This window comes from Zonotrichia leucophrys, chromosome 14 (assembly GCF_028769735.1).
Source record: "Zonotrichia leucophrys gambelii isolate GWCS_2022_RI chromosome 14, RI_Zleu_2.0, whole genome shotgun sequence".
In the NCBI taxonomy this organism is placed as follows: Eukaryota; Metazoa; Chordata; class Aves; order Passeriformes; family Passerellidae; genus Zonotrichia; species Zonotrichia leucophrys.
Window position 1 is genome coordinate 6,604,661 of NC_088184.1, and position 27,923 is coordinate 6,632,583.

Consider the following 27,923-nt stretch of genomic DNA (forward strand, 5'->3'; position numbering starts at 1 on the left):
AACAAGGATGTCATGTTTAGTTTTGTCTAGAATTACTTCCAATGATTTACAGAGCACTTACATTAAACAATGAAAGCATCAAATTGAGAAAACAATTCAGAAAGGCACACGATACAATCAGGTTTTGTCACACAAATAACAGTGTCCACAGTACTCTGTCTCACACTCACTTTATTACAAACAATGTAAAAAATCAGCACTGCAGCAGGTGGCATTTCCAGCACCAAGCTCGTGTCCTACTCCAGCGTCCGAACCCAGCCTGGGAGGAGCAGTCACTTCGCAAGAGCCCCAAGCTAAGGCTGAAGCACACGAGGGGTTGGTTTCAAATTTGTTGTGCTTTTGTGAAGTGAAAGGGACACAGCATCCATGTCATGTATGGGTTATCACTGAACTTTGGTTCAACACTTTTTACACAGCCAATGTATGCCCAATGACTACATTCGAACTACTGAGGTCATTGTTAAAGCTCTTCTAATTATGTAAGGAACAGAGAAAAGTAACCAGGGGGGAGGAGAAGGAAGGGAAGAAACCTAGTTTTAGTTATTTTGAATGAATGGCTGAAAGAAACTTAGTTGGGATTAAAAAAAAAAAGGAAATAAGCAAACCCAAAGAAAGCAGAAAGCAGGATCTGCAGAGAAGCCAAAACACAACAGAAGCTCCAGGGACTGGAAAGCCCAAAGGCTCAGCAGTCAGGAGTCACCTCAGCCTGCAACTTGTTTTCCATTTCCTGTGCTCTGCAGGAAAGGCAATGGGAAGCACCATCCACCGTGCAGCTGAGGCAGTGGTTCATGTGTTCATGTCCATGTCCAAGGCTGAAAACGTGTCCCAGCACCACGTAGCTCCAAACTGCTTGCCTATATCACAACTTACTGGCCATTTCTGTTACTTCAGCATGAGCTAATGACAATACAGAACTGCAAACGAGCCACTAGCGACACAAATACCAACTCAGTGTATGTTTAGCTACAGGTGCTCAAGCTTTTGCTAACTGGCAAATCATTGTTTTTACAAAATCTCAATCCTGAGAGGCTACATGCAGAAAACAGCTTTGTGTAAAGTTCTCTTTATTACAGGCAACATTAGTCCATACAATAATACACAATACTGACATACAAGTGTAATCTTTCAAAATCATCATTTAAACAGCAAAGACCAAGAAACAGAATTTTAACTACTTCATTTTCAAAAATTAATACTTTTTTCCTCTCAAGATCCTTTTTCAGTAAATTATATTGAAACATACAAATAGAGAAAAAATACCCATTCAACGTATATTGTAGTTAAATGGTTATTTTGTTTAAAATCTTTAATAAGAAAATCATTTTTAGCAACCTACATATAGATAAGTAGCAAACTTTGTTTTAAACAAATCCTCTCCATTAAAAGATCTGAAGAATTTTCATCCATCATTTTCTTAGCCCACTAACACTCTCTTTTGCAATACCTTGATACCTTGAAGTTTTTCAACTGAAGGTCTGAGACTAGGGGGCTTCCTAGATATTATAACCACTCTTCCCCCTTCTATTTCCTAACTTTCTGTCCAACAGGAGGTGAGTAAGCACATAATACTTCAGATTTTTTTAATCACCACTCTGTTTCATGAGAGCATAGACAGGTCTGCTCCATCCCCCTAAATCTACCATACTTTGCTGTTCAGGAGGAACAATGTATGCCAATAAAAGCAGAAAACCTGCAGCTTTTCTGTCACATGCTTTTGATTATTGTCAAATTTTCTGGTTTATGCTTCCAGCTGATAACATGTATGTGTCATCTCAGTATTAGTTTAAATCTTTAAACAAAAAACTATATTTTCCAAAGTCATTATCACTGGGAGCAATCAAGTGGTCTTTTCTTGCTTTGCTGAGTTTCATTCTTAAAACTTGTCTTCGTTCTTCCCACTCACGGAGTTCAGCATTTCCATGGGCAAATTTACAGTTGTTTCCTTCAGTGCAAGTACCAGCCATATATCTGTTAAGACAGATTTTGAACAGTGTTTTCACAGAATTACCATGATCTCTACTGTGTCTATCTTTTCTTCAGGTCAAGTTTTTCAAATAAACTGCATAGTAAGGACCAAAAATAAATGGAAGAGTATATACTTTTAAAAGTTAGACGACACTAACTCTGTTTAGCATTTGGTTGTATTTTTGTTTCCCAGCTGACAAATATATAGAGGGTAACACATGGCTCTTTTCTTTCTATTCTTCATGTTCCTACTTAGATTGAGACACTTAATGCTTGAAATCATCAAGTTCATCATGTTAATGAATACCTCACCATTTAACTTACTAAGTTAAAGAACGACTATTGTTTAAAAAATCCAATTAATTAATTACCCTTGTTAACTAAATTTGAGGTTAGAATATTCAGAGCACCTTAACGTGCCAGTTTGTATTCACTTTATGCTGCATATCCAAGGTCTGTTATGTTCAAAGCAAATACATTTAGAATGCTACTTAAAAATTTAGTAAAGAGACATGTAAGTTTTCATGGAAAGACTGCAAATAAAAAATAACTTGCTTTCTGTGCTATGCAGTTTCTCAAGATCTACAAGACACTCAAAATCTTCAACTAAAAATGGAATAACAAAGGCATCTGTACCAGCAAACTGAACTTTAAACTCCAGAATTCTTGATTCAAAAGTTTTTAGCCTTCCAAAAGGACTCCAACAGTGGAAGGAATTTACAAAATATTTACAAACAGATTTACAAAAAACATCTAATGAAGTCAGGTAAAACAGGCTGCACTGAAGAATTAAAGGGAGCAGCAAAACATACAACCAGTTCTGGAAAAAACCAACAGATCTTGGAAGTCCTCTTCCACCTATTCATAAATAATTTCTAGCGACAAATACTTAATTTTAACAAATTTAGTTTGATGCTAACATTATTTCTACTTGCCTTAAAGCTCCAGTATCACTGTCCAGCTAGGCACTGTTCTTGGGCTCTAATTAATACACAGATGCCTAAGGAAACTTGTAATAATACCAACAATATTCACTTCACACAGCTGCAATGAACTTGCTACCACCCATTAACATCACACAGGCAGTTAGTTTTGTTCCAAAATTAGGCACCTTGTCACTCCCTGAGTTCTATCATGTTAAAATACTGTTAATTACTTAATTCCTTGCTGAAAGATGTATGCAAATCAAGAAATACTAGAAACTTTGTCAGAACTAGTAACTGCCTTAATTATTTAAGCTATGAACTGTAATTTTTCAGCATTTTTGCCATCTTACATACCTATCACAAATGCTAAAATATCCAGTTGGAAAGCGATACTGCCAGCAGTTCTGATCATCCTCAGTGTGGAAAACCTTCTCCTTATGCTTTTCTGAAGCAATGTGACCCTGCCATTGCTTCTCACTATTACAGTTCTTCCCACACATCCAACAGTGAAAATCCACCTGTTTTACAAGGAATTTGAAAACAAAACGTTGCAAATTCAATGCTGTAAGGACAGAACTTATCCTAATACATTTTGAATGTTTTCTTTATGTTGTCCAGCAGGATATTGTTTACCTAAACAGACACAATTATATAAACAATCACCTAAAGTTTATAACCTCCACTGGCTTTAGAAGAACTGATGCACAGTGTCAGTTACATTTAGTGTAGTTATCTATGGTCTAAGGAAGCACCAAGGAAATAAGGGAAACAACCTAAATTACTGACTGGGGAAAAAAAAAACCCAACAAACCCCGTTATGCTAGGATTTGAATTATACCCATGATTACTTACTGTAACTTCAGCATAGTCAGTTGGCATATGAATTTGCTTCCCATTTTCTCTGCTTGCCTGAGCAGCTGTATCATCTCCTTTTTCTGGTTTTTGAGTTTTTAGCCATATGTCATACAACTGCTCCAAGTCTTGAACTAATGAGAGCAGAAGCTAAAATAAGTAATTAGCAATTAAGGCAAGAGTTTGAGAACACTAGATAAACGACTGAGTTTGTGAGCATAATTCAATCCCCACCTATTCTAAGAACAAAAAGGGAAGGAAACAAATGTTGACAGTTACACAGTTCAGAGATTAAGAGCAGGGGAAGAGGCATCTCTGGCTCCTTACCAAAAGCCCTCTGTGTCTCTTGAGGGGGCAGCAAGAGATTACAGGTTCCTGAATGGGCACCCAAAGTACAGACAGCAACTCTGCTGCTGCATATCAATACTGAATTTCAAAGAACTAATCTCATGTGTGCTACAGCTTTTGGTAAATTTAGTTTGCTTTCTTGCAGACCAGACCATGATCTGATAATTTATGTCATTTATTACTTCTGATTTTTGATGCTTTCTCCCCAGTAACACTGATGGGATAGTAAAGTCAGCCACAAAAAGGGAATGGCAATTCCCACTAAATACACTGGGGGGATTGTTCTGCAAATAGTTTCCCCCACATGTAATTCCATGAATCCATGTGTGTGCACATGGCAATACAAACACTAACTAATACTGCTGCAAGGATCAGTATTTCTAAGACACCTAAAAAAACAACACAGGCTACTTTATTGTTAGAAAACCCATCAAGCAGTGAATACACAACACAGCTATTTTTATTCAATACTATTTTTGAATGCCTGGTCTGGGTTTATTTAATTTCAAAGACAAGGGCACCTGCAAGGTTTACTATAAGAGATAATGAAAGAAATTAGATTAAAAAGCAATTAAGTACAAGAATGAAAAGAACAGTTGGATTTACAACACACTAGATTTAGTCCTCTACTTACTGCTGTTCTCCTTCATATAGGTCCACATCTCTCTCTCCTCAGGACTGTGAGCAAATGAGCAGTTTCCATCATACTGACATTTCTTGCCTGAAGCAATATGATTGCACAACTGGAACATGAATTTAGAGAAATCCTTAAGAATATAAAGCAGAATCGATGCTAGTAGAATTTTTGTATTTTTTTCAGTCTTGGATAGTGTTTCCCCTCCCAAACATTTATATAATGTGAAAAATAAAATGTTTATTTTACAAAAAGCCTCATTTATAGTTAGAAATAGAGAACTGCTGGAAGCAAGTACTATGAGTGCTTTTTGCCTCCTATCACACTAGCAGACCCCAGATATGTATAAATAATTTCAGAAATATTTTCTTCCACTGACAAGTAAGGACTTCAGTAGTAACATGAGATCAGTGCTTTCCTAAGGCTGAACATTGTAGGAACACTATGAACATTTTCCTACCAACTCCCATGGGAATTTCTACAGAACTGATGAAACCAGCCCAATTGCCAGCATTTTCCAGTGACTATTATCTATTTTCTTAACCAAAACATTAGTTTTAAGTTAACATACATCAAATTGCAGAGGCACTTGTTTCTTTGCAGGCAGAGGACGAATGGTCATCCACTTCTTCCGTTCATTAGACATCACCAGCACCACACGGCGATCCTTGCTCCATCTGGAAACCACAAGCATTCAATCAAAGAAAATACTATTAAAAAAAGAAACCAACACAATTTCTGCACAAAAGCACAACCAGGAAAGCTCAGACAGTTTATTTTTGAAGCTTTCACCATGTATTTAAGATTTAATGAAGTTCTACAGAACATTGACCAAAACTCTTAATACAAAACCTCCAAAACCAAAACACAAACACTTTGGTAGCCATCAAAGTGTTCTCTCAGTACCAATTATAAGCATACCACAGAAGAGATAACTCTGTTTTACATCAGTATGTTTGGGGTTTTATAATTCCCTGTATGACTCTTTCCTAAGAAGCAACAGCTTCCCAGAAGTGATTTTAAATGGCAGACTAAACAGCAGAACTTTCACTGATCTTACTTACGGGTGTCTTGCCTTTGCACTACAGTATTTTTTGTTTCTGTCTGGCTCACTAACTTGACCATTTCTCCAGCACTGCCCACAGACAAACTTCATCTTCAAATTAAGTGATCCATATTTCATTTGGTTCCCAAGAATCTTAAGAAAAAAAAAAACAAAACCAACAACAATAAAAGGTATTTTTTTACCTGCAAAAATATCATACATAATTGTTAATTACCCCCTATGGCAGAGATTCCAACACATGTTGGGAAGCAGATATACACTGCATTTCTTGTAATAGCTCAGCTTGTCATTTCAAACTAGACACTTCTAAACAAACCCATTTTTTCATTGAATTTATTTCTGACTTAGGTATATGTACCCTGAAGTTGTGATAATGTGCACAAACTAAACGCATAAAAGTGCTACATATTGAAAAGATAATTAATTGCCCTGGAGCAGCTGACTTTGAACTTATATTTACATTTTATGTTCCACCTGGGACAGAACAAGCAAAGTAAAAAAGGAGATGCACAGCAACAAAGCAGGCATTTTAGTCCAAGTGAGCAAGCTGAAGAAAGCCTATACTGAAAGAGATTATTTGGAAATCATTAAAAAAGTAATTTCTATAATAAGCTACATTATATACACACATTAAAAAAAGTATTACTACCACAGTCACTGCAAAATTAGTTGAATGGAAAACTGAAAATACCTGTGATCCATGTGCACTAGCTTCCATGTTCTGCCAGTACTTCTTTGATTCTTGAACTATAGTATCATGTGAAATACCTGTAAAGGAAGGGAAACAGTCTTTGAAAAGTACTTATGACTGTTGCAGCCTTACAGACAGGCTCAAACTGGAATGCTACTGAAGCCCCAAATCTTTGATTCATTTTTCTTTTTGTGTATTGTGTAACTGTTCACACATGTGTGATATACATGATATGCCCTTACATCACAGATATGATGTTATGTCCATACTCACATACACATTTAAGAACACTGTGAGGGCATCCAAACCAGAAATGTTGGCTGTATCATCCCAATGGAAAGCATACAAGGTTTTTAAATTACAGACTGCTCATGTAAGTTAAGGTGCATCTTTCAGTACTGAAATGTAATGCACTAGAGCTCTAATGCCAATGTAACTATAAAACCTACACTCTTTGTACCTCTCCAAAATGCAAGCTGAGAGGCACCAGGTTGCTCCTGCTTGCTTCCTGCACTGATCCCAAGCTGCTAATTTCAGAGGGAGTCAACAAAAGGAAGGGGTAGCAATACAGTGAAGAGCAAAATGAGCATTTTACTAAACATACCTGATTCCTTTTGCATTATCCAGACTTTAAGCTCTACCAGACTGTGAGCATAAAAGCATTTATCCTCTCGTAAGCAGCCATAGTTCACCTCATGTCTGCACAGGTCCAGCTGACACCGAACTTGGAAGGGGCGGATTTTGGAATACTTCACCATAGTCTCTCGCAAAATGTGGACAAGGCACCTGATTTGAAAACAGTTTTAGATATTCTTTAAAATAACCATCCTTCACCGCAGCTTGTTCAAATATCCATTAAACACTTTTTACTTGAAATCAGAAAGCAAAGTTCCCACAAGGAGGTCACACCTAAGCATTGTTTCGAGGCTGAGTAAACACACTGAACAGCACCCAACAGTACTCTTGGGAACCCAGAGTCCCTCTTCTGCAAAGCATTACTGAATTCAATCCAGCTGCATCACTGGTTTCCAAGAAGGAAAGCAGGTCATGCCCACTTTCAAGTATATAGCCTGATCTAATTACTAACCCATGTACTATAAAGGAATATTTACAGAGCACCATTTAAGGAAGAGGTGATGCAGAACAGTAACAGCCTAGCTCTTGCAGCAGCAGTGCTTCCTCAATACAAACAAAGCAATTCCAATGCTCCCACTAACTCTTACATCATACAAAGACAAAAGTCTCTTAATTCTCCAAAACTTAATTTATATTATTACAACAATAAAACTTTTTAAACTTTCCAAGAACAATTAAAAACACTCCTCTCACTTTTTTATCAAGTATTTTATACACTGTAATTAAGGTAAGCCTGAGTTAAAACTACAGCAAAATTAGCAAAACGTATCAAAGAAAGAGCAACTTTGCTGTTTTAATTTAACATTACACATCTATTTAGAGCAATACAGCTCACCAGGTAGATAAGCTATAAACAACCTGACACCAAATCCCATAATATTCAAAGATGAGGGTAGACACCACTAATTTTGAATGACTGATAAAGAAAGAGCTCACTTTAACTTGCTTATATTTGTCAAACCTTGCTCTTTAAGTCTCTCTTGCCTATACTGCCAAAGTGTAAGAGTTAGCAGGGAAGTTGACCAACAGGTAAGAAATCAAAATCAGTATTAAAAACTGCCCTTGCTTTTAAATTGCAACTTATAGAGATGATACTTCAAACATACTTGTTATCTTCAAAGTCATGCATAGCAGGGTGAGAACAAGAAGATGAGTTATCTTTGTTCCTTTTGCTTATTATTCTGGGCTTGTGATCAAAACATTTCTGGAATAGAAAAACAAGTAATTTTATGGTATATATTGTAGAAAATTAAAAATATACCTTACACTAAAGATTTTAACAGATACTGCATTTAGTCTCTAATCTAAAGGCAGCCAGATAATTACTGAAATCTGCTCCAAAAGTTACAAAACCGTCATGCACGAACCAACGCATTTCTTTCCACATATTTTAATTATCTATTACTGTTTTTATTGTGTTACAAGAAATAAAGCAGCACCTCACAAAGAAACATAAATAATCCGTGGTATTCTTGAAGAAGTTGGGACACAGTCAAGTTGATCTTCCCAGGTCCTCCAAAGAGAGCTTCTCTGCTGAAGGCTCCCTTGCGCTCCAGCGTCCACACATCGATCTCCTCCTGGCAGTAGGCGAAGGTGCAGTGCCCTGGGTACCTGCACTCCTCCTCAGCAGCCACATCTCAAAGGACAGCATCAAACAGAGCACTGCTTTTACACAGCTGTACTTGGAAATTCATCTTAAAACTTCCACTATATCAGTTTCAAATACTTTTAATAAAGAAGTACAGAGAGCTGCTGTTCATTTGTCACTTAAATCTAACAGAAGCAAAATATTATGCTGAATGACTTGGTGAAAATGTAAAACTCATCAAAACAGCTAATGCACACCTCTATCAACTATCCTGCACTAATCTAGGGCAATGATGCCAAGAACCAAGAATACCCTCTGCTCAAATAAAGCTGCTCATTAACCCACAAGTCATCTTGCTTACATCCTAATTAGAGGTTCACATTGCAAAAGTCTAATAACAAAAATGCTTCTTTTTTGCTGCGTTTAATCACCCAACACTCAAAAGCAAAATTATTCCTGATGGAGAACAGTACAGAAGTACATTGCCTGTCCTCTGAATAATCATATTAGTGGTCAAGATATGGCTCTCCTTACAGCCTTTGAAGTTATAAACAACCCAGAACTTCCTTCTCCATCTCCCATAAGCATAAATAAAAATTCCTTCTATACTTCACTATGGAAAAGCTAAATTGCATTACTTTGAGCACAGGCATTACCAGGTTCCCTCTGTAGCACCTACCTTTACATATATGATATGGCCCCACATACTGTGTCTTTGTTGGTCTTGGACGTATTTTTTTCCATGATTTATCTTCGGAGTTTTTTATTCTGCCAATTAAAATATCCTTCTTACATTTATGTTCTAAATTGGGATGGTAAGCATAATCCAATAATTTAGGACCTGAAACAACCACAGAAAATTGCTTGTATTGGCATAAATTGCATCAAACATGAACATGTCCATACACACACTGGCACAGAAGCCCAAAAGCAAAGTAAACAAACACATTGTATAGAATTCCTACTTGCACCAGCAGCTCTGAAGAACCAAAAGTCATTAACCACCATTTTGAGCAAAACAGAAAAAAAAAACCAAAAAACAAACCAACAAATACTTACAAAAGGCAGTCTCAGCAAGAAAAAACCCACAAGTTATTTTATATTTCGGGAGGGATGTTGTGATACAACCTTAACGTTTCTTGGGGTCAGCAAATTGCTGCATTTTTTCAAATTACAAAGTATCCATTCCAATAAAAGTTGTTTAAAACTTAAATTGTTATGTATAGTAAGGCAATGCAGATGGATTCCAGTGATCAGTAAATGGCTCTCTTAACCTTCAACATTTATTTTATTAGGAGAGGTACTATCCTCAGGGACAAAACACACTTGGTAGGAAGTTCACATGTGCCAAACAGATAAATGCCAATCCCAGAACTTTGTGATTTTGGAAATAAAAATACACCTAGCTTCAAACTCTCTCTTTAGGATGGTACTAAATGAAGACATCAGGAAGAGAATCTGAAGATGAGCAAGGCTCAGTGAATTCTGCTATTCATGAGACTGAAAAACAAGAGCATGACCCAGTTTTCTCTGGACAAGAAGATGATGGAACAGTGTAATTTCAAGAGGCAGTAAAAGCAGGAGACACTTAAAGGCTTTGATAGAGATGGAAAGAAACAGAGGAAGCAGATGCATTGACACAAAAAGTGAAGCTAGGAACATGCTAAGTATTCTCACCAATATGTTATAGCTCCAGCTTTAGCAGAACATGTTCTATGGTTTTTCAAACGTCATTTGTGGATTTTTCTAGTAAAAATAATTTTAAACTAGTATGGAAATTCTTAAGGGTACAAAAGTCATCCCCCTAAAGATCTCAATACAATTCTTTATTAGTATATTGATATCAATGATACCTGTAACTTCAAACAATGCTTATTTTTAAGATTAGTTTTAATAGAAGCTATTGCCTTTAAACTATGGCTCTGTTTAACAGCAACAGCTGAGGCCTAAAAGATTAGTTATATTAATGACCAATACTGGTTAAGCTCCTTTAAGTCAATACAGTGGAGTTAATTATTACTAAGGTTTGGAAGCCTCATGATTATGATTTAGAATTAGTTTGAAAGAACAATAAAACAGATGGGATGTGAAGGTTACCAGGTACTTTGAACTGCAGTTCAATTCCCCATGGCCAATCAGAGAGAGTATTGCAAGTTTTATTTAGTCTTGAGCAAAGGTGTCATTCTTCACAGTACCCTGGGGTTTGGGAGGAAAGGGGATACAGAATGTGAATGACCTTACACACAGGGAAAGCGTGGGGTGATTTGTGCTGGGTTTAGAAATCAAGAAATCTATTAGGACAAGAAATAAAGACAAGAGGAAAGAAGATAAAACAGTGGTTGAAATATTTCACCAATCATAAGATCGTGCTACATCTGCAAAGAACAAGTCAGGATGAACATAGTTTAGAAGCCAACAGTGTTAAATTAGGAGCACTAATATTTTAAATATATGTTTTTAAATTAAAAGAAAAAAATAAATCAACCCCATCAAGTCCAATAGCTCCTTACCTTTTTTGACAAAGCATAACTGGCAGGCCTGTCTTAGCTCATGTGTGCCTTCCAGTGGGTTCCTTCCTGCCAGTGCTGGAGATACAGGTATATTAGCAGTTGTACTGCTAAAAACATTGGAAAAGTCATTTCTAGTTTGGCCTGCAATTCCCATGTAATTTTCAGATCCAAACAAACTACTAGGACCATTTATCTGTTGAAAGAAAGCATATTTTACTTGATACATAGAATGTATTTATCTACAACTAAAATTTAACCTACAGAAATTTTTCTTCATAGCCATAATATGAACTTCAAACACACATCTGAGAAACGACATGGAGATTTTACACAGGCCACACACACAGCACAAATTAAGCATAAAACAAGAGCCAGCCAGGTACAGGCAGAACAGCAGCCTTTGTGAGGCTAATTATTATTAATTATTACTAATTATCCCTCCCTCCTGGCTCCTGAGGATTCAGTCCTTATCCTCAAACACACAGGGGCATCTGCTCTGTTCCTCTACTAGGACAGCTCTTCAGGATGCCTAGTGCTTGGTACTCAGATCAGAAGGGATTTTATATTAGTTATTTTACAATTCAACAGTATTTTACAGCAAGTTCCTCAAAACAGAATAATGGCCGTGACATCAGTCAAAATCTGCACACATAAAACAACCTCCATACATTTTTTCTTTTGTTACCATTCCCTAAGTTCCCACAGCCAGAACCCACTTTTAATGGTAGAAGTGCTATTTTTCTAAAAATAGAAACTTCAGCTGTAAAAATGCAGATTTGTGTAAAGCCTCCAAGGGTGTGAGCAAAAACATGAAAAATACGTACAAACAATGGGGAATTATTGCTGTTAAGTGTTGGTGTTCCATCTCTAGGAGCTGAACTTGAGATGTCTAAAGAAATAAAAAGATATTTTAATTAAATGAGTTCCCAAGAACATCTCATGCAAAAAATAATTTATCATTCCTGAGAAATATCAGAGGTTTGGGTTTTTTGACAAACACCAACCTTTTTTTTGTTTGCTACAATAAGTTTTTTTTTAACTACGTAAAAGCCCCTTGTAAACATCTGGGCTGAAAAGTTATTAGGCAATCATCTTCAAAATATACACCTGGTTACCACCAGCAGTACTGGCAGATACTGAAGCAACATGGAAATACTTGTTCAGTACAAAAAGGGCAGCAAGATAAACAATATCTAACTATGAAAAAATGAGGAGATGAAAGAGGGGTAGGAGGATTCTTTAACTTTTTATTTTATTTTGTAAATCTGGCTTTGTTCTGAAGACAGCATAGTCCTGTAACACTGATAATTAAAGACAAAACTCTATTTTATCTTTTGTAGTTTGTTACTTGTATCTTCTTATTTCACATACCTGATTTCACTACATAATTACAGTCTGTGCAGTTTGAATCCAAGCATGTAATACTGGTACCTTTTCAGAGTACACAGTTACATTACCCTTTTAGAATTCTTGTTTATTGCCAAATCATGACAAATGGTTTAACTGTAAGAGCAACATTGTTTAAAAAAAAAGTTTGAGGGAATAGTATTTCTTCTTTAAACTTATTCACTTGAAACAAATAAATTTAGATAATGAATACAGAAAAACTACACAGAGGGAGCTTAGAGCATGCTTATGCAGACCCCAAGGAAACAAATGCTTTATTTATGAATTCTTATATATAACCAACACTCAAAAACTATTAGCACAGCTCAAATGTTACATGTTAAATGTAACAAATAGCTGTGAAAATTAATTTGTTAAAAAGGAAAATCACTTGGCTCATGCACAATTCTCATCATCATTAAAGGTTACATATTAAGACTCATTTCTTACCTCTTTTTGGGTCACTGATTGAAAAAGTGCTTAATGGTGAACAGAAGTTTTCCAGTGATGAAGCCAAAGGCTGTGAAAAGATTTCTGAAAGAGAAGCTGAAGGAACAAACCCTGCAGTAACTGGCAGTGTCCCCAGCAAAGAGGCAGAGAAAGGTACACTAGGAGCCACAGTCCCTGCAGGAATGGGTCCTCTGGCTCCTGTAGTTTGCTGGAAAAAAAAATTTAAAAGGGATGTTCAGACCAAGCAAGAAAGGCCTCAAGAACATAATCTGCCACAGTATTTCTTTTAGTGAAGTTTCTGCAAAGTTTTTGTAAACCTACTGAAAAACATCAAAGACAGGTACAGCACAGTCCTGCACAGAGCTGCAGTACCCAAGCCCCAAACAATGCCCCAGCTGCAAGGCATTACCCACTGAGCAAACATTTAAAGGTTCAGTCACCAGACACTAAGTAAGTAAGAGATCTGGAATTTTTTTTTATCCATCAGATTATGGCTGAATTTCCAAATTATGTTAAAAACACAGACACCAGGGAAGAGTAGGAAGAGTCAGATATCAACAGGATTTGTTTCTAAATAAAAAGAATTTGATTCAAACTGTAGTACACCAAAAGAGGTATGGGTTGGCTTTGAGGTAAGTCCTCAGATCCAATCAAATGATAACACATTCTGCAAAGGCCAGGTCACATTCCTTCCTCCCATGGGAAGTAACACATCCCTCTGCACATTTCTGTTAAGGACATACCAAGTGGGGGAGTGTCCCCTCCCTTCATGCCATGCCAGGGAGCTCCCTCCTTGTCTGGCTGCTGAGTGAGTAGGTCAGCACAGAGTCTGCCCAGCGGGAAACTCCATGTTCCCCCCGTTATCAGTCTGCAATTCACTCAGTACAGCTCACTCAATTCTACACTCCATCAGACTGCAGTCTCTCTTGGAAGACTGTATTTCCTCCTGGCTTTCACTATGGCAAACATCCTAGGATCTCTTAAAAGTAATTACTTTCTCTATTTCTGACACATTTTCTAAAACATTAAGTGCATAAAATAGAAAATCAGAAACTCAAGCATTTTTGATTTAAAGATTTGCAACTGTAAATCAGAGTTGAATGAGGAATTAAAATCACAACTGCAGAACTGAATGTGCCACAGCCTCATTTAACACTGCAATACAAATGCAATACAAAATAAATACTCCAAATGACTGGCAGGGCCAGAGCAGGGAGTCAGTAACCTTGGTAATAGGTTCAGACATCTCTGCTCATCAATCAGAGCTCTCATTTTGACTACAAACTGAAACTCTGGAGGCTTCACAGTCTGCTCTAGGTCTGGCATAATGGTGTAAGTAGGAACAACACTTCACAGAACTGCATTTCTCTAATATCTCTTCTGAAAATACAAAAAGTCAGGCTCACAATGGTCTGTCTCTGTTCAGCCAGGTGGTGGATCTGGACCAAGTTCTGATTGCAGAGACACCACTGAGCATCCCAAAGGTCCCAGCCCAAGTACTGCTCTGCTGCAAAGCTTTTTGCTTATGTTTAACCATAGTTTCTACACCTAGAGGGTGAGCATTCCAACACACTGTTCATGTTCTAAGAGGGTTTATTGGCACAAAAAACCTCCCAAAAAACCACACTAGCCCAGACTTCAAATGTCCAATTCGCTTTTCACAGTACTTCCTCCAAGCAGCATTGGCAGTAGCATAACAGTATTTTTGAAGTAGTCCTGCTATCCTTACAGGCACATTTAAAAGAATCTGAACCTGAAAAAAAATCAACCTGACTATGCCCAAAGACAGCTCAGTGTAACTAGGAAAGGTAAACATCACCACCAGCCCACCTGATAAAAATATGAGATCCCACTCCTAAAGAGAGTCTTTCAAGAGAGAAAACAGATAAAAAAGTCTTACCATTACACTTTCATCTGGATCAGGCACAGAATCAAGTAACTCATCAAGTTCTTCTCCAATAATTATATCTCCATCTCCACAATCTAAACATGCTTCTGGCATAGGGAAAGAAACACTGCCTCCATTTGCCAACACTGCAGAAGGCAAAGGAACCTTTTCCATCTGAAGAGGCATAACAGGAGGTAAAGGTGCTACAGGTACTGGTGACACTTTGGACACTTCAGAAACAAAGTTTGATGAAGAAGCAGCAGAAACTATCTCTTGTTTCTGGTCAGATAAATCTGAAATAGATAAGATGGGAATGACTGGAACCTTTGTTCAAAGATGTGAGAAGTTCTTGCATTACTTTTACCCTGACAAAGTGGAGGGTGGGAGAATGAAGAAATGTGAAGAATATTTAAGCAAAACCACATTAAATGTTTTCAGCTTCCATCAGCTTCCAAATTATGTGTATCTTCATCTCAATGTTTATTTATTACTCAAGCTAAAACAAAAAGAAAAGGTTATAGATCTGATACTTTATTAAAATCTTTGGCAGATTCTCCCCTCCCTATTTTTTCAAATTAAAGAGGATATTATGGACACAATCACTACAGGAGCAGTTACAATCATATCAGGTTGAGGAGGCCAAACAAAATCTGCTCAGCCACTGAAATATGCAGTTTTAGAGATAAATAGATCAGACTTTAAGTACTTTCAAATGACCAGATGAGTTTTCATCCAAATTTTCCTAATACAGTGAGATATGTAGGGCATATCTAGCTCCCTAGCATTAGTAATGTAACACAAGACTCACCTAACTCAATATCTTCTACAGAAGAATTCTGTAAATGAGAAAAAAATACCTCTCAGCCACAAGAGCCATTAAAATTTTTCAAATACATATTTACAGACAAAGAATGTAAGCCCTCTCAAATTTAGGTTTTATAAAATCTTAAATTTACCAAGTCTAATGCAATGTAAAGTTCAAATAATTTTTTTTAGATAAACCATCCATTTGCAGACTGAATTCCACTCATGGTATCACTGAAAATTTGCAACCAACCAACCAAAGTGAGAGTGACACTTTAGGGAATGAAAGAGTCTAAATGGTATCTTAAATGAACTGTTCCTACATTTCCTCATCCCTTTACAGCTAAATTGTCTATATACCTATGAAAGAAGTCTGTAAGATAAAGCTGAACTCCTCTTCACTGCTGCTATTCAGACACATTACAAAGAGCAAGATAAATGCAAGTTCAGCTGCTAATAAAGATCAAATTTGGATAAATGCATGTAAGTAAAAGGGATTTTATCCCAGCACCCTTCATTTTGAAAATTGTCAACTAAATAAAATAAAAAATAAATCTATTAACTTCGTTCTTGCCTCAGGACATGAAAAATACATAAATGCATTGCACTGGATTTAATCTTTTAGCTAACATTTATTCAACAAAGATAACTCCAATAATAATCTTATGTCCTAGTCTGCCACAGGTGTCCAGCAAAACTGAACATAACAGAAGCCCAAAGCCCCAAATAAGAGCCTCTCATATAAACTGTCAATTGCACCACTGTCCCTTTATCATCACGAAATAATGAAACAATTATTCCCTGTAGCTTACAGGCAGCTTGCACTTGGAACATGTAAAACCTTACCTGAGCTGATACATCACTAGAAACTGAATTTGATGAGGGTGGCTACAAAGAAAAGATACTTTCATTAAATACAAGTTTGATATCAAAAGAGGGAAACCTCAACATAAAATGTTAAAATAAAATCTTACCTTTGCTCTAACATATGCTTTCCTTATTTTTAACCCTAGTTTTTGAGCTAGTTCTTGAGTAAGCTTAATCACACTTTCATCCTAAAAGACATAAATAAAATTTCATCATTTACATGTACTGTCATCAAGCAAAGACATCTGTTTATATCTCAGTCTGTATTCTGCAAGATCCCTACATGCAGGATGTCTGAAAATGCAGCTTTATTCTTCCACAAACACAGAACTGAAACCTATATCTGAAAATACAGCTGCCCTCAAGCAAAAACTATGTTGACAGAAAATGGACAGTATCCTCCTTTTCCTTTTATCTGAATTTAAAATAATATAAAGTCTTTCCAAAGCCAGAGAAATTCAAATAAGTGTTTTGTTGGGGTTTTTTGGGTGTTTTTTGTTTTGGTTTTTGGGGTCTTTTTTGTGGGTGGGCATTTTTTGTTTGTTTATTTGAGGAGGGCATTTGTTCCTTAAGGGGATGGGGGTTTATTTTGTTGTTTTGCTTTTAGAGAAATTGAGAACCATATTCCTGATTAGCATATGAGCTAGTACATGACACTGATGAATATTTAATGAGCACTCTGTATTTCAGGAGGCATTGCATCATACTACTAGAATTAAAAATGTCATTGTATTTCCCTCTGTCCTACAGCTATAACTACCTATTTAAAATATTTTAAGATTTAGTATTCAGATCACGTCCTACAGCTAGAAAAAGCTATTTATAAAACTTACATAAAGGCATATTAACCTTAAGCAAAAACATTCAGATCTGGAGGCGCAAAGTGAGGATCCAAAGTCCAAAGTTACACATTCAGATGAACTGTTTATGTTTTTGGAAAGACAACTGAAACCTTCTCTATCAAGAGGCAAAACCTATGCCCAACACTTTGTCTAGTGTCTCACTGTGATTCTGATGCAGCAAAGTGAGTATGCAGCAAGTCAGTATTTTATCAGATCAGTCTATTTTGAGCAAAGCACGTAAAGATTCCATAAGCATGTAAGTTCAAATCAGAAATGCATTTCTGAAGTGAAATCTCTTAACCATCCTCACTCACAGCATTTCAGTTTGCATTATGAAGGGTCCCAGAGAACCCAACTGGGTTTGGATATAACTAAAGCCCTGCAGGAATGCACTTGATGAACTCCAGCTCCTAAAAAACCCAAACAAATAAAAAACCACAACCCAAGCACACAAACAGTCACGGAAAGCAGATCCTCAGGACCAGCATTTCAGTCTAGACATCATCTCCTCCACCACCCAGTGCCTGATAACACACACAGAGCCCGAGTCAGGGGGCACAGCAAGTGATTCACAGAGAACAATGCACTGGTAGCAATGTTAATAAACACTTGGAGAGCTAAAATGCAGTTATCAAAAGAATAAATGTATATTATAATTATGGTGTGGTTCTCTTCACGTCATAGAGGATTTTTAACAATTAATTCTGTGGTTCTAGTGCTAATTGCAAACTGAGCTTGGGGACTGTAATCTCTGCCTCCAGTCTGTACTTCCACAAGAAAAAAATAATGCTTAGAGGAATAAAAAATATTTTATTGCATTAAAAAACCCCAAACTAGAAGAAACAACCTTGGTGTTGAAATAAGTGTATGTTTCAAAACTTTAAAAATAAACACCAATACACAATTTACCCACCTGTGGCACAGCAAGAGAACATTTTGCTACAGCATCATAAGCCTTCTTAAAGCTTCCCAGCTCATTCAAAGCTTTGGCTTTGCGATAGAGAGCTCTGAAATTGTTTTCATTCAGTCTTAATGCTACCTCACAGTCCTCTAGAACTTTTTCATGCAAACCCTAGGAGGAGCAAAAAGAAAAAAAGCCACTAATCAGAACTGCTATCATGGAAATAGTGAATTTGAACTGCATTGGACGAAGGTATTGAAACACTATCAAACACTCCCCAAGGCCACTGCACAGTGCATTTGTAAATTTTGCTAAATCACCAAATTAGGCAACTAAAAACAAGCAGTGCCATCATTACGTAAAACCCAGTAACAAAGAAAATGTAACTCTTTCACAAGAGCCATCTTGTTCCACAGAGAAAGCAAAAGCAGCCAACTCAGTGCAGTCAGCAGTGTAAATGCATAAAAATTTGACTCCACAAATTCCAAGCCCTGTAGGACTCTTTTATTAATTCTACTATTAGTAACTAAAATACCTCAATTATACATGTAAAAAGCTTTTCAAGAATGTGCCAAAGAGATGATTTGAAACGTGTCAATCTTCAAACTGCCATCAAAAGCTTTTCACTCACTAGACTTTGTGTCTTCATAGCCTGTTTGCATCCTGTTCTGGAGAAATCCTAGTTTAAACAGAAGCTTACCATATTTGAATAACAGGCAATCCTGTTCACATGCAGCTTCTCTAAGACATCATCAGAAACATGGATTTCTTCTGAATTAGCATAATCAGCTATGTTTATAGCCTCTGTGTAATGACTCAGTGATCCTCTCCAATCACCTTCTCGATATACATCATTTCCTTCATGAAAAAGATTTCTAACAAGATCTCGTATAAATAACTGCAACAAAGAAAAGAAAAACTCATCAACAACAGTTGCTTGTTTATCTTCCATACTCCCAAGGAAAATTTTAAATACAAAATTTGTACTTGTAACTCCATGAAATCGGATTGAAATGCAAAACTTTTGTCTGCATTAGTGTTTTTCTTCTGACATTTTTCCAAGAACATCTCAAAGATGTATATACATTTTCCATATATTCTTTCAGCAAGCAGCAGCCATAGCAACTGACAAAGCAGAACACAAAAGCTGCTTTGCAAAAAGGGTTTTTTCATCAAAATGTGAATGGCAGCATTTTTACCTAATACGTTCTCAAATCCAATGAAATCACCTACCACTGGAAAAATAACTAAAAAGACAAGTCTGAAAATACAAGCCAAAACGATGCAAATTCATAACACATACAGAAATAAAATATGTTCTGAGGCTTTCTGTGACTGAAGTCCTTTTATTTTACTTTTGCTCTGCTACTCTGAGCTTTACTCAGAATAGCACATTGTTTTACTCAATTAATGCCTCAAATTCATCCACAATACCAGCAGAGAAGTATTTCATCTCAACTACTGTATGAGTAAATTCAGGACACCCAAATATCTGAATACCTGTATCATAATGTAAGTAGCTGTCCAGTTTCAATTTTGAGACTTTTAAAATCACCACTCATATTATATCATCACCTAAATGATGACTAAAACCAAGATTAATTATAATAATACAGACCAATTTAAAAACCAGTCTGGAAATTAAAAAGTCATTTCATTACCTCATATTGTTCTTGTGTCCCTGGATAGGGCAAAGTGGATCTAGAAAAAAAAAATTACAATCTTCACTTATTATGCATATTGCTTAAAAGACAATCACACTGAGGAATGCTGGTTCTTAGTAAAAGCAACCTTGCTTCTGCAACAGGCAAATCTCTGAATATTGCCCATAGCCTGTACTGAACAAGGAAAAGTGCTGTAGATGAGTTTTGATTAAAAAACTGAGCTGTCTCATTACTAATGGCTTACTTTCTTTTGAAGTTACATGGTCAATCTGAACTCTGCTGCTCAAAATGTATTAAGGTTTTGAATGCTTAGAGAATTTTAGACATCACTGTTCTTTGTTTAAGAGCAATCCTTCCTCTCTTTTCCCCTGCAGAGCCATTTTATAGATGAGAGAACTGCAACCTTCTAGTAAGTACTATAAAATGACAAATTATCTATCAAAAACCCACATCAATTTTAATTAAGTCATACCAATGACACAACAAGAATTTTAAGAGTCCTTCTGTATGACATGCAATAGAGATTTTCTCTAGGACAGAAAGGAGGCCTTTACTTCTGCATTTGCAGGAAGAAAAGCAGAAATCCTTTCCTTCTGCATACAGGTAAACTGAGATTCTGTTTTTAAACAGTTTTTAAATGGTCAGTAGTTTTGGCGGGGGAAAGTTTTGTTGGGTTTTGTGTTGGTTGGTGGTTGATTTTTTGTTTGTTTTTGTTTTCTAAGAATGCCATATATGAGCAGTGAACAAGTATGAAATTTCAAAATGATTTTAAGATAGCCAGGATCTTCAAAAAAAGTTGGCATTGGCCCAAATGAAAATTACTCAATGATTTCTCAATAGCTTAAATTTTAGCTCCAGAAAGTGAAAACATTTAGGTAGTGGTGAGCAAACTCATCTGTTTCCGTAGGAACCGAGTTTTAGGTGTAGTTATTCTTAAGGTGGATTATCAGGCTACCAACATTTTCTACCCACAAAAAAAGATTAAATGCTATTTTTTCCCTCAAAGGCAAGAAAGAGATAACCTCTCACCTTGCATTTGCTCTGTTTAGGAACAAAGAGAAGTGCTGTCTTTTCTTTAAAGCTGCTCCCTGTTTAACATGTTAATGCTAGCAAATATTCCAAGGAAAAATATATATAGAAATATATATAAACATGTAAATGAAAATACAAGAATAAAAACCACAAAATCATACTCTATAAACTGGAGTCCTTTCTTAATGTCCTGTTGTCTAGTGCTTCTCTCTTCCGAGACATTGGACATGTTATCCTGAACATCCACTTTTGGGATATGCCACTCCTCAAAAAGGAACAGAGAGAAATGGCTGTTAGAATGTGTGCACCTGGCCCAGAAGGAGCCACTCTCACATCAAGTCCATTGTACAAAGATGATTCTGCACCAAGCTTCAGAGAGCACTGCACAAACTCCTGACACAGCTGAAGCACCCAGAGCAGCAGAGGGAGAACCCCAGGTCACAACCAACATCCCCCCATCAGTGCCCAGTTACACAACATTCAATATTTCTGCAGAAAACCTTTCTTCCAGTTTCTGATTTATCTTTGGTTTCCACTCACTTCCTCCAGAGGATGCAGAGTCCTGTCAGTGTAAATGACCAAGCTACAAGCCCATCTTTTCAGGGATTACTGCTCAGCTGAACTGCACTTCCACACTGTCCCCCTGGAAGAGCTTTACACCTCCTTTATTTGCTTGTTGAAGTGGAAGTAAACTCAAGATGCTGGTATATTTATTAATAAAAACCAAACTGATAAGAAAGCTCCCATGAAGTCTGGTTCTACAGCATCTCATCATCCCCCAAGCACTAAGGTGAAATTAGAAGCAAACACTGCTGCTTTATGAATATCTACCAGTCAGCCAAGGTGAGAACCTTGCACACCGACTTCACTTGAAAAACTGAATACTCAAAGGTAATTCCACATCACCAGCTTGACATTTCAATTCAATTCATTCCACATCATCAGCCTGACATTTCGATCACTGATTTTTTTTTCAGTTTGTGTCTTTAATTGACTGGATTTACAAATGCTCAAATTAAGCAAGCTAAAATGATCTGCATAACCTTGAATATAAGGCTGTTTGAAGGCTGTCACAATTGTACTTGGTTATGCCAAATTGTCATGTAAGAATACACTCTGTTTTTCCAAAAAATACCAGTAGGACAAAGTTTTAGTCTGAAAATACTCAAGTTCAGAAAAAGGCTTTTAGCTAGAGGAACTGTGTATGTTTTGTGAATAAAATTACTTTTTGTAGGAATTTATAGTTAAACAAAAACCTGAACTACATGCAGTACAATTCTGTTAGTCTTGAAACTAAGTTAAAAAAAGCCAGTATTTTGTGCCAGGTTGCCATTTCACATCAGCGGCAGAAGAATGAAAACAAAGTAAAATGAGAAACAAACTAACCTCAGCAAACTCAAAAAAAATCCCAACTGAGGACAGAAACTGCTGCAGAAGATACCCTGCTTTCTCCGAATGACTTAGAATAAGGAAACAAATTGAAGAATCTTCAGCTCTATAATGTTTATAAACCTTTTCAAAGCCCCTTAAACAAATGTATGAAGTCTAGACTACTTCAAGTATTACAAGTTATTCCTATTGCAATACATTCCTAAAATGAGCATAAAAATGAATAATTTTCTTAAGGTCACTAAACAAATTATTGGAAGCACTCCAAGGTCCCCATTTCACCTCACTGTGACCTCAGAAAGGGCAAGCTTTAAAAAAAGCATGAAACTAAAACTCAGTTTTTAGATAAATATCATGGACAGCTCTGATAGTTCCCTAACAGGAATTTCTCAGCTTTCTAGAGAGGAACTAACTGTTTTTCACATCATTTTATGCATCACCTTTTCTTCCATAAGTTAATAATATATACTACACTTTTGCTATATAATAAAGGTCTTAATAAATAACAGCATATCCACAAAGAAATTAAAATGCCTAAAGACATTTTATTTGGCATCTGAATAATTTTTATTTACTCACTCATGGATTAGTGTTTTAGAATTCAAACAAAGTCTTGTAAGAATAAGAAATTATCACACTAACCAAAGAAAGTAGGAATAGTAGCACGTTTTCCCTCAGAAGTAAGCTCTGAAAAACACATTTTAGTCCTGTGAATTAACAGCTGACAATGTAATACCTTGCCACACAAGAGTCTTGCATATGCCACAATCTGGGCAAAATTAAAATAAGCTTTACTAATTTTAAAAAAGCCCAGTATTCCACCCCAACTTGCAATGACACAAGAAAAGTCCAACACAGTGACGCCTGCAGTTATTGATCACCTCCAACAGAACATTAAAGAATGATATATTGAACTTGAGGATGTGCAGATCCCATTTCTCCACAACAATAAAGTTAATGGAAATGTTACAAACTGGCATTGCATACATAAGAATAGCTAGCAAATGATGAACATATGTGAGTGCTGGAATTTATTATTCAAAGCAGTTTTCTATTTTTTCCCTACTCATTTGCATACAAGATATTCAGGCAAAAATTATCTTTTCTTAGAATACTCTGACAATTAAATTGCCCCAATGTTCGACGATTTTGCAGAGAATTTAAAATAATTTCAGATAGCACCTTTAACAGTATCTCTTCCCCCCAAATTTTCCTTATATCCTCTGAAGCAACCAGAAACAGGTTAAGGCTCAGTTATATACAAGGCAGATGACAATCATGTCTTGCCTTTTAATGTTATCCATCCACTTCCCAAGATGAAACCCCACTTATGTAGCAACAGCCCTTCCCCTTTTGCAGGGACAGAATTCAATGAAAAATAAACTTACATACATTTAAACAGTCTAAATGTTCCTGCCAGGTATCACTGAGTTCACTATTTACACATTTACTGGGTGACAGGAATCTCGAATTTCTATACAGTACAAACACATTGAAAATTTTGTCATTACTGCAGTTGAAAGATCTCCACCAGCCTCAGTGGTTCAGCTGAATTAGCGAATAAAATCACACCAAGTGAAGAGACCCCTTCTGTATCCTAGCACCAGCCTTCTCCCCCTCAACTCTGACAGAAATGAACCCATCATCTACACCATCATATGTCAAAACTTTGTCAGAATCTGTGAAACCAGAAGCCTGTGTATAAAACAACACCAACAACAGTTCACCACTGTTTCCATATAGGAAAACTACTCCAAAGGAGAGAAGTTAAACCCTAGAATAAAGGGAATGCTGCAAAGAGAAGAGCAAGACTGAAAGCGAACAGCAGGAGTGAAGATATGACTAAGAAGCAGGCAATATAAATCCCTCTCACCCACTAGAAGCAAAAGCCTATCTCTGCTACCTCCTGCACCTCCAACAGCAGCAGCAAGCACCATACACTCAGGCATTTGGATCCAGAAGCTACACAGGTAATTCCCAGCCCAGAGGCACAGGAAAGCAGAACTCTGCCTCGACAGAGCCAAGTGAGAAGCGGCATCAACACTACACCCAAATCGCTTCCCCAAGAGATGCCCCCCACACAAACACCTCCAGGACCCCCAGCTCCAGCCCAGCCAAGGATCCAGCTGGACATGCAGCACACAGAATAAACCTTGCCAGAAAGCACGCTTGTCAAAGCCCTTTTATTGCCCGTGTCAGTCATCTGACAGATTAAAAGCATAATTACAGATAATAAACAACAGTGCAAACTAAAGCATGCCTTACAGAGATTGTAAACTGCTCATCAGACTTGGAGTGGCATCAAAATAAGGAAGGGAAAACAGGGACCTTAATACAAAATCTGTAAATAATAAATGTGTTCCTCAGACAGCAAAAGCACAAAAGAGTTTATGTTCATATTTACACATCATTGAGCTGTTCTGTGAGACATTTCAAACATGCAAGATGCTGGGGGAGAAACAGGAAACACATTACACAACACACAATTCAATAGTCCCAAGTAAACTTCTCTGCTTAATCTAATACTTCTGGCCACAATCACAGAATTCTGTTATGTCAGCTCAAAACATCACCTAACACAGACATAACGCAGTTCCACCTTTTAGTTCTAAAAAGTGAACTTGACTGTAATCAAAACCAAGTATCTGAATAAAAGAAAACAGAACATATAGCAGTAAATTAAGACGTCTTAATTCCCCACTCTTTACTTACCTTTGGTATTTAGTTGCATCTCCTCCCACTTCTTCCCTATCCACAAAATAATAAGATAGTTTTCAAGATTTATTTTCTATTTTCACGGCTTTACTACATTTTTTTTAAATCCATGTAAGAAACAGGAGAGAACAAAAACGCTTTGTGAAGTCATTTCACTTCCCTAGGAGATTAAGAAGCAGAGCTTGAAGACTTCGGTTTACAGCTCTCTCAGATACTTCAGTAAAGGACAGATCCAAAAACCTAACCGCAGGAAGAGCATCTCACCAATAAATCCAGATTTATCAACAGGACTTAAACCAAGATAAACTCTGATACTCGATTTTGGTCACTACAATCGACAATATTCGAGTTTCGTTGCTGGTTTTGGTTGTGGGGTTGGTTTGGGGTTTCTTTCCCACTTCCCGTAAGACAGTTCTGACTTTAGGTAACAGAACATCCAGCGCAGCCTGCCGGGGCTGCCCGGGCACACCGGAGGCACCGGGACCGTGCCCGGGCTGCAGGAACGGCCGAGGTCACCCGCACCTGTCAGCGCGGAAAGCCCAGCAACTCCCGGGGGGCCGCGGGCAGAGGACGGGCCCGGCCGGGCGCTGTCAGCGCTCCGCGGGGTTTGTTCCAGTCACGGCGCAACAGGAGAGCTCCCACCCGCGGGTTGTGCCGCCCCAGCGCTCCCGCCCGCCCGCCGCCGCCTTTGTTCGGCTCTGGCAGCCGGGGAGAGACCTCCGGGGGGCCCGGCCCGGCCGCGGCTCCGGCGGGACCGACAGCGGCCACGGCCGGGAGGACACGCGACCCCCGGCGGGAGGGGCGCGGCGAACCAGCGGCTCCGCCTCGGCGGGGAGCGGCGGCCCCGCGGCGTGGGAAGGGACGGGCGGGACCGGCTCCCCGCGCCCGGAGCGGGGCGGAATGGCAACAGGGCCGGCCGCGGCTGGGCACTCCTTCCTCGGGCGGAGGGTGCCGCGGAGGCACCGGGATGCGGTGTGTCTGTCCCTCCCCCCGCCCGTACCTGCTGTGAGGCCGCGGGAGCGCAGCGGGAGGCGGGGCCGGCGGGACGGGCGCGACGGCGGCGACGGCGATAACGACACCGAGAGCGGCGGCAGCGCCTCCTCCGCGCCGCCCGCGCAGCGCCGCCGCCCCCGCGCGCCCCCTGCTGCCGGGAGGCCGCGGGCACAGCCCGGGGGCGGCCTGAGCCGAGCGCGAGCGGCGCGGGCTTCCCATTGGCTCGCCACGACTGTTTTGGGAAGCGCTACTTCTGATTGGGGGCGGCTGGGAAGCTCTTGGCTGCTGATTGGTTGTCTGCCTGCGGCCCCGCCCCCGCGCTTCTTTCCCTCCAGCGGGCCGGAGCCCGCCCCGCCCGGTTTGTGGCCCTGTGCGGGCGGTGCCGTCTGACCGGCTGTGTAGACACCGGTACGACCGAGCCCGGGATCGCCACTACCCGGAGCCGCTGCGCCCCTTTAAGGCCCCGGTTGGCTCTCCCGGAAGCCGCCTGACGTGAGCAGCTGGCGAGATTCCTTCCGCCCAGTGACGTCACTGCTGGCCGAGCGGGCGCTGCGCGTGCACGTTCCGCCGTGCGCGCGCCCCGCTGCCCTGAGGGCGGTGAGGCCGCGGGGCCGCGCTCAGCCGAGGGGAGCGCGAGTGAGCCCCGGGGCTCGGTGTGAGCTGGGGTTTCTCATGTCGGAATCCACAAAATGAAAATGCGTTTGCCCGATAAAAGTCCCTGAGTGAGCACGAGGCCCAAGGAGCGCTGTGTTGTCGTTCATATAAGCCCCGGCGGGGACACCATCCCTGGGCCAGACAATAACGCCATCCCTGGGCCAGGCGGGTGGCACACATCCCCTGCTCACGGAACGGCCGGATTTGCTCTAATGAGAGGAATTGGGTTTTCCCCTCTCTGTGGACATAGTTATGTTCGATAGTATCGTGAGGAACATTGTGAAGGGTCTGGAGAGGAAGCGATAAGCGATTTGAGGAGTACCTGAGGTCACTTGGCTTGTTCAGCCTGGAGGAGACTGAAGGCAGGCGTTAGTGTGGTCTTGGAGCTCTTCATGAGAGCCAGTGGAGGGGCAGACACTGATCTCTGCTCTGGTACAGTGGCGGCACTCAAGGGAACGGCTGAAGTTGTGTCAGGGAAAGTTTAGGCTGGATAGAAGGAAAACATTCTCCCCCAGAGAGTAATTGGGCACTGAAGAGACTCACTAGGGGAGTGATCACAGCACCAAGCCTGACAGAGCTCAAGGAATGTCTGGACAGGGCTCTCAGGCCCATGGTGGGATTCTTGGGGCTGTCCTGTGTAGGACCAGGAGCTGAACTCAGTGATTTTTGTGGGTTCTTTACAAGTCAGGATTTTCTGATTCTGTTTCCTTTTATTCAGCAACATTAGTGATGGCAATGTCAGTAGTGCAGTTGACCAGTCTTGTACAGATGCACCCACAAATACTGTGGCCACTGATGTGACCTGTATGGTAGGACTGCATAAAGAAATTTTTAAAAGTTCTAACCAGTACAGTATGAAGATTAAACTGCCACTAATCAAGACAGGAAGGAATGCAGCCAATTAGTAGTTTATCAGATGAAGTTATGCTGATGGAAAGTTTGTTGACCTTGTGAGGCCTAAAACATTAATTATTAATAAATCAATGTATTAAACATTGTTGCAGTCTAATTACCCTAGAGGAACTGTGTCTAAATTGTTGAAGCTTTGCCTTGAGGCTTTCCTGAGCTCCAAAGGGTGAATTACCCCCTGCTGATCTTAGCCCAGTGATTTTTGAGACTCTG

At 39.0% G+C, this 27,923-nt stretch overlaps 1 protein-coding gene across 2 annotated transcripts; it reads right to left on the minus strand.

Moving 5' to 3' along the window:
* On the minus strand, positions 1–26,268 carry ZC3H7A (zinc finger CCCH-type containing 7A). 2 transcript variants are annotated; one of them, XM_064726045.1, is made up of 24 exons: positions 26,155–26,244; positions 25,152–25,187; positions 21,212–21,315; positions 20,016–20,055; positions 19,055–19,252; positions 18,367–18,525; positions 16,719–16,799; positions 16,591–16,632; positions 15,749–15,776; positions 14,953–15,233; positions 13,053–13,260; positions 12,041–12,105; positions 11,217–11,409; positions 9,386–9,547; positions 8,558–8,754; positions 8,225–8,322; positions 7,087–7,268; positions 6,483–6,559; positions 5,790–5,923; positions 5,297–5,402; positions 4,726–4,834; positions 3,744–3,877; positions 3,246–3,409; positions 1–1,968 (listed from the first exon to the last, which is right to left on the minus strand). In XM_064726045.1, exons 3-24 carry the CDS (start codon positions 21,277–21,279, stop codon positions 1,779–1,781), a joined length of 2,916 nt encoding a protein of 971 aa, XP_064582115.1. In that variant the 5' UTR covers positions 21,280–21,315; positions 25,152–25,187; positions 26,155–26,244; the 3' UTR covers positions 1–1,778. The 2 variants fall into 2 exon arrangements, with proteins under 2 accessions (XP_064582115.1, XP_064582114.1); XM_064726044.1 differs by lacking the exon at positions 25,152–25,187 and having other exon boundaries at positions 26,155–26,268.
* Positions 26,269–27,923: the final 1,655 nt, after the last annotated feature.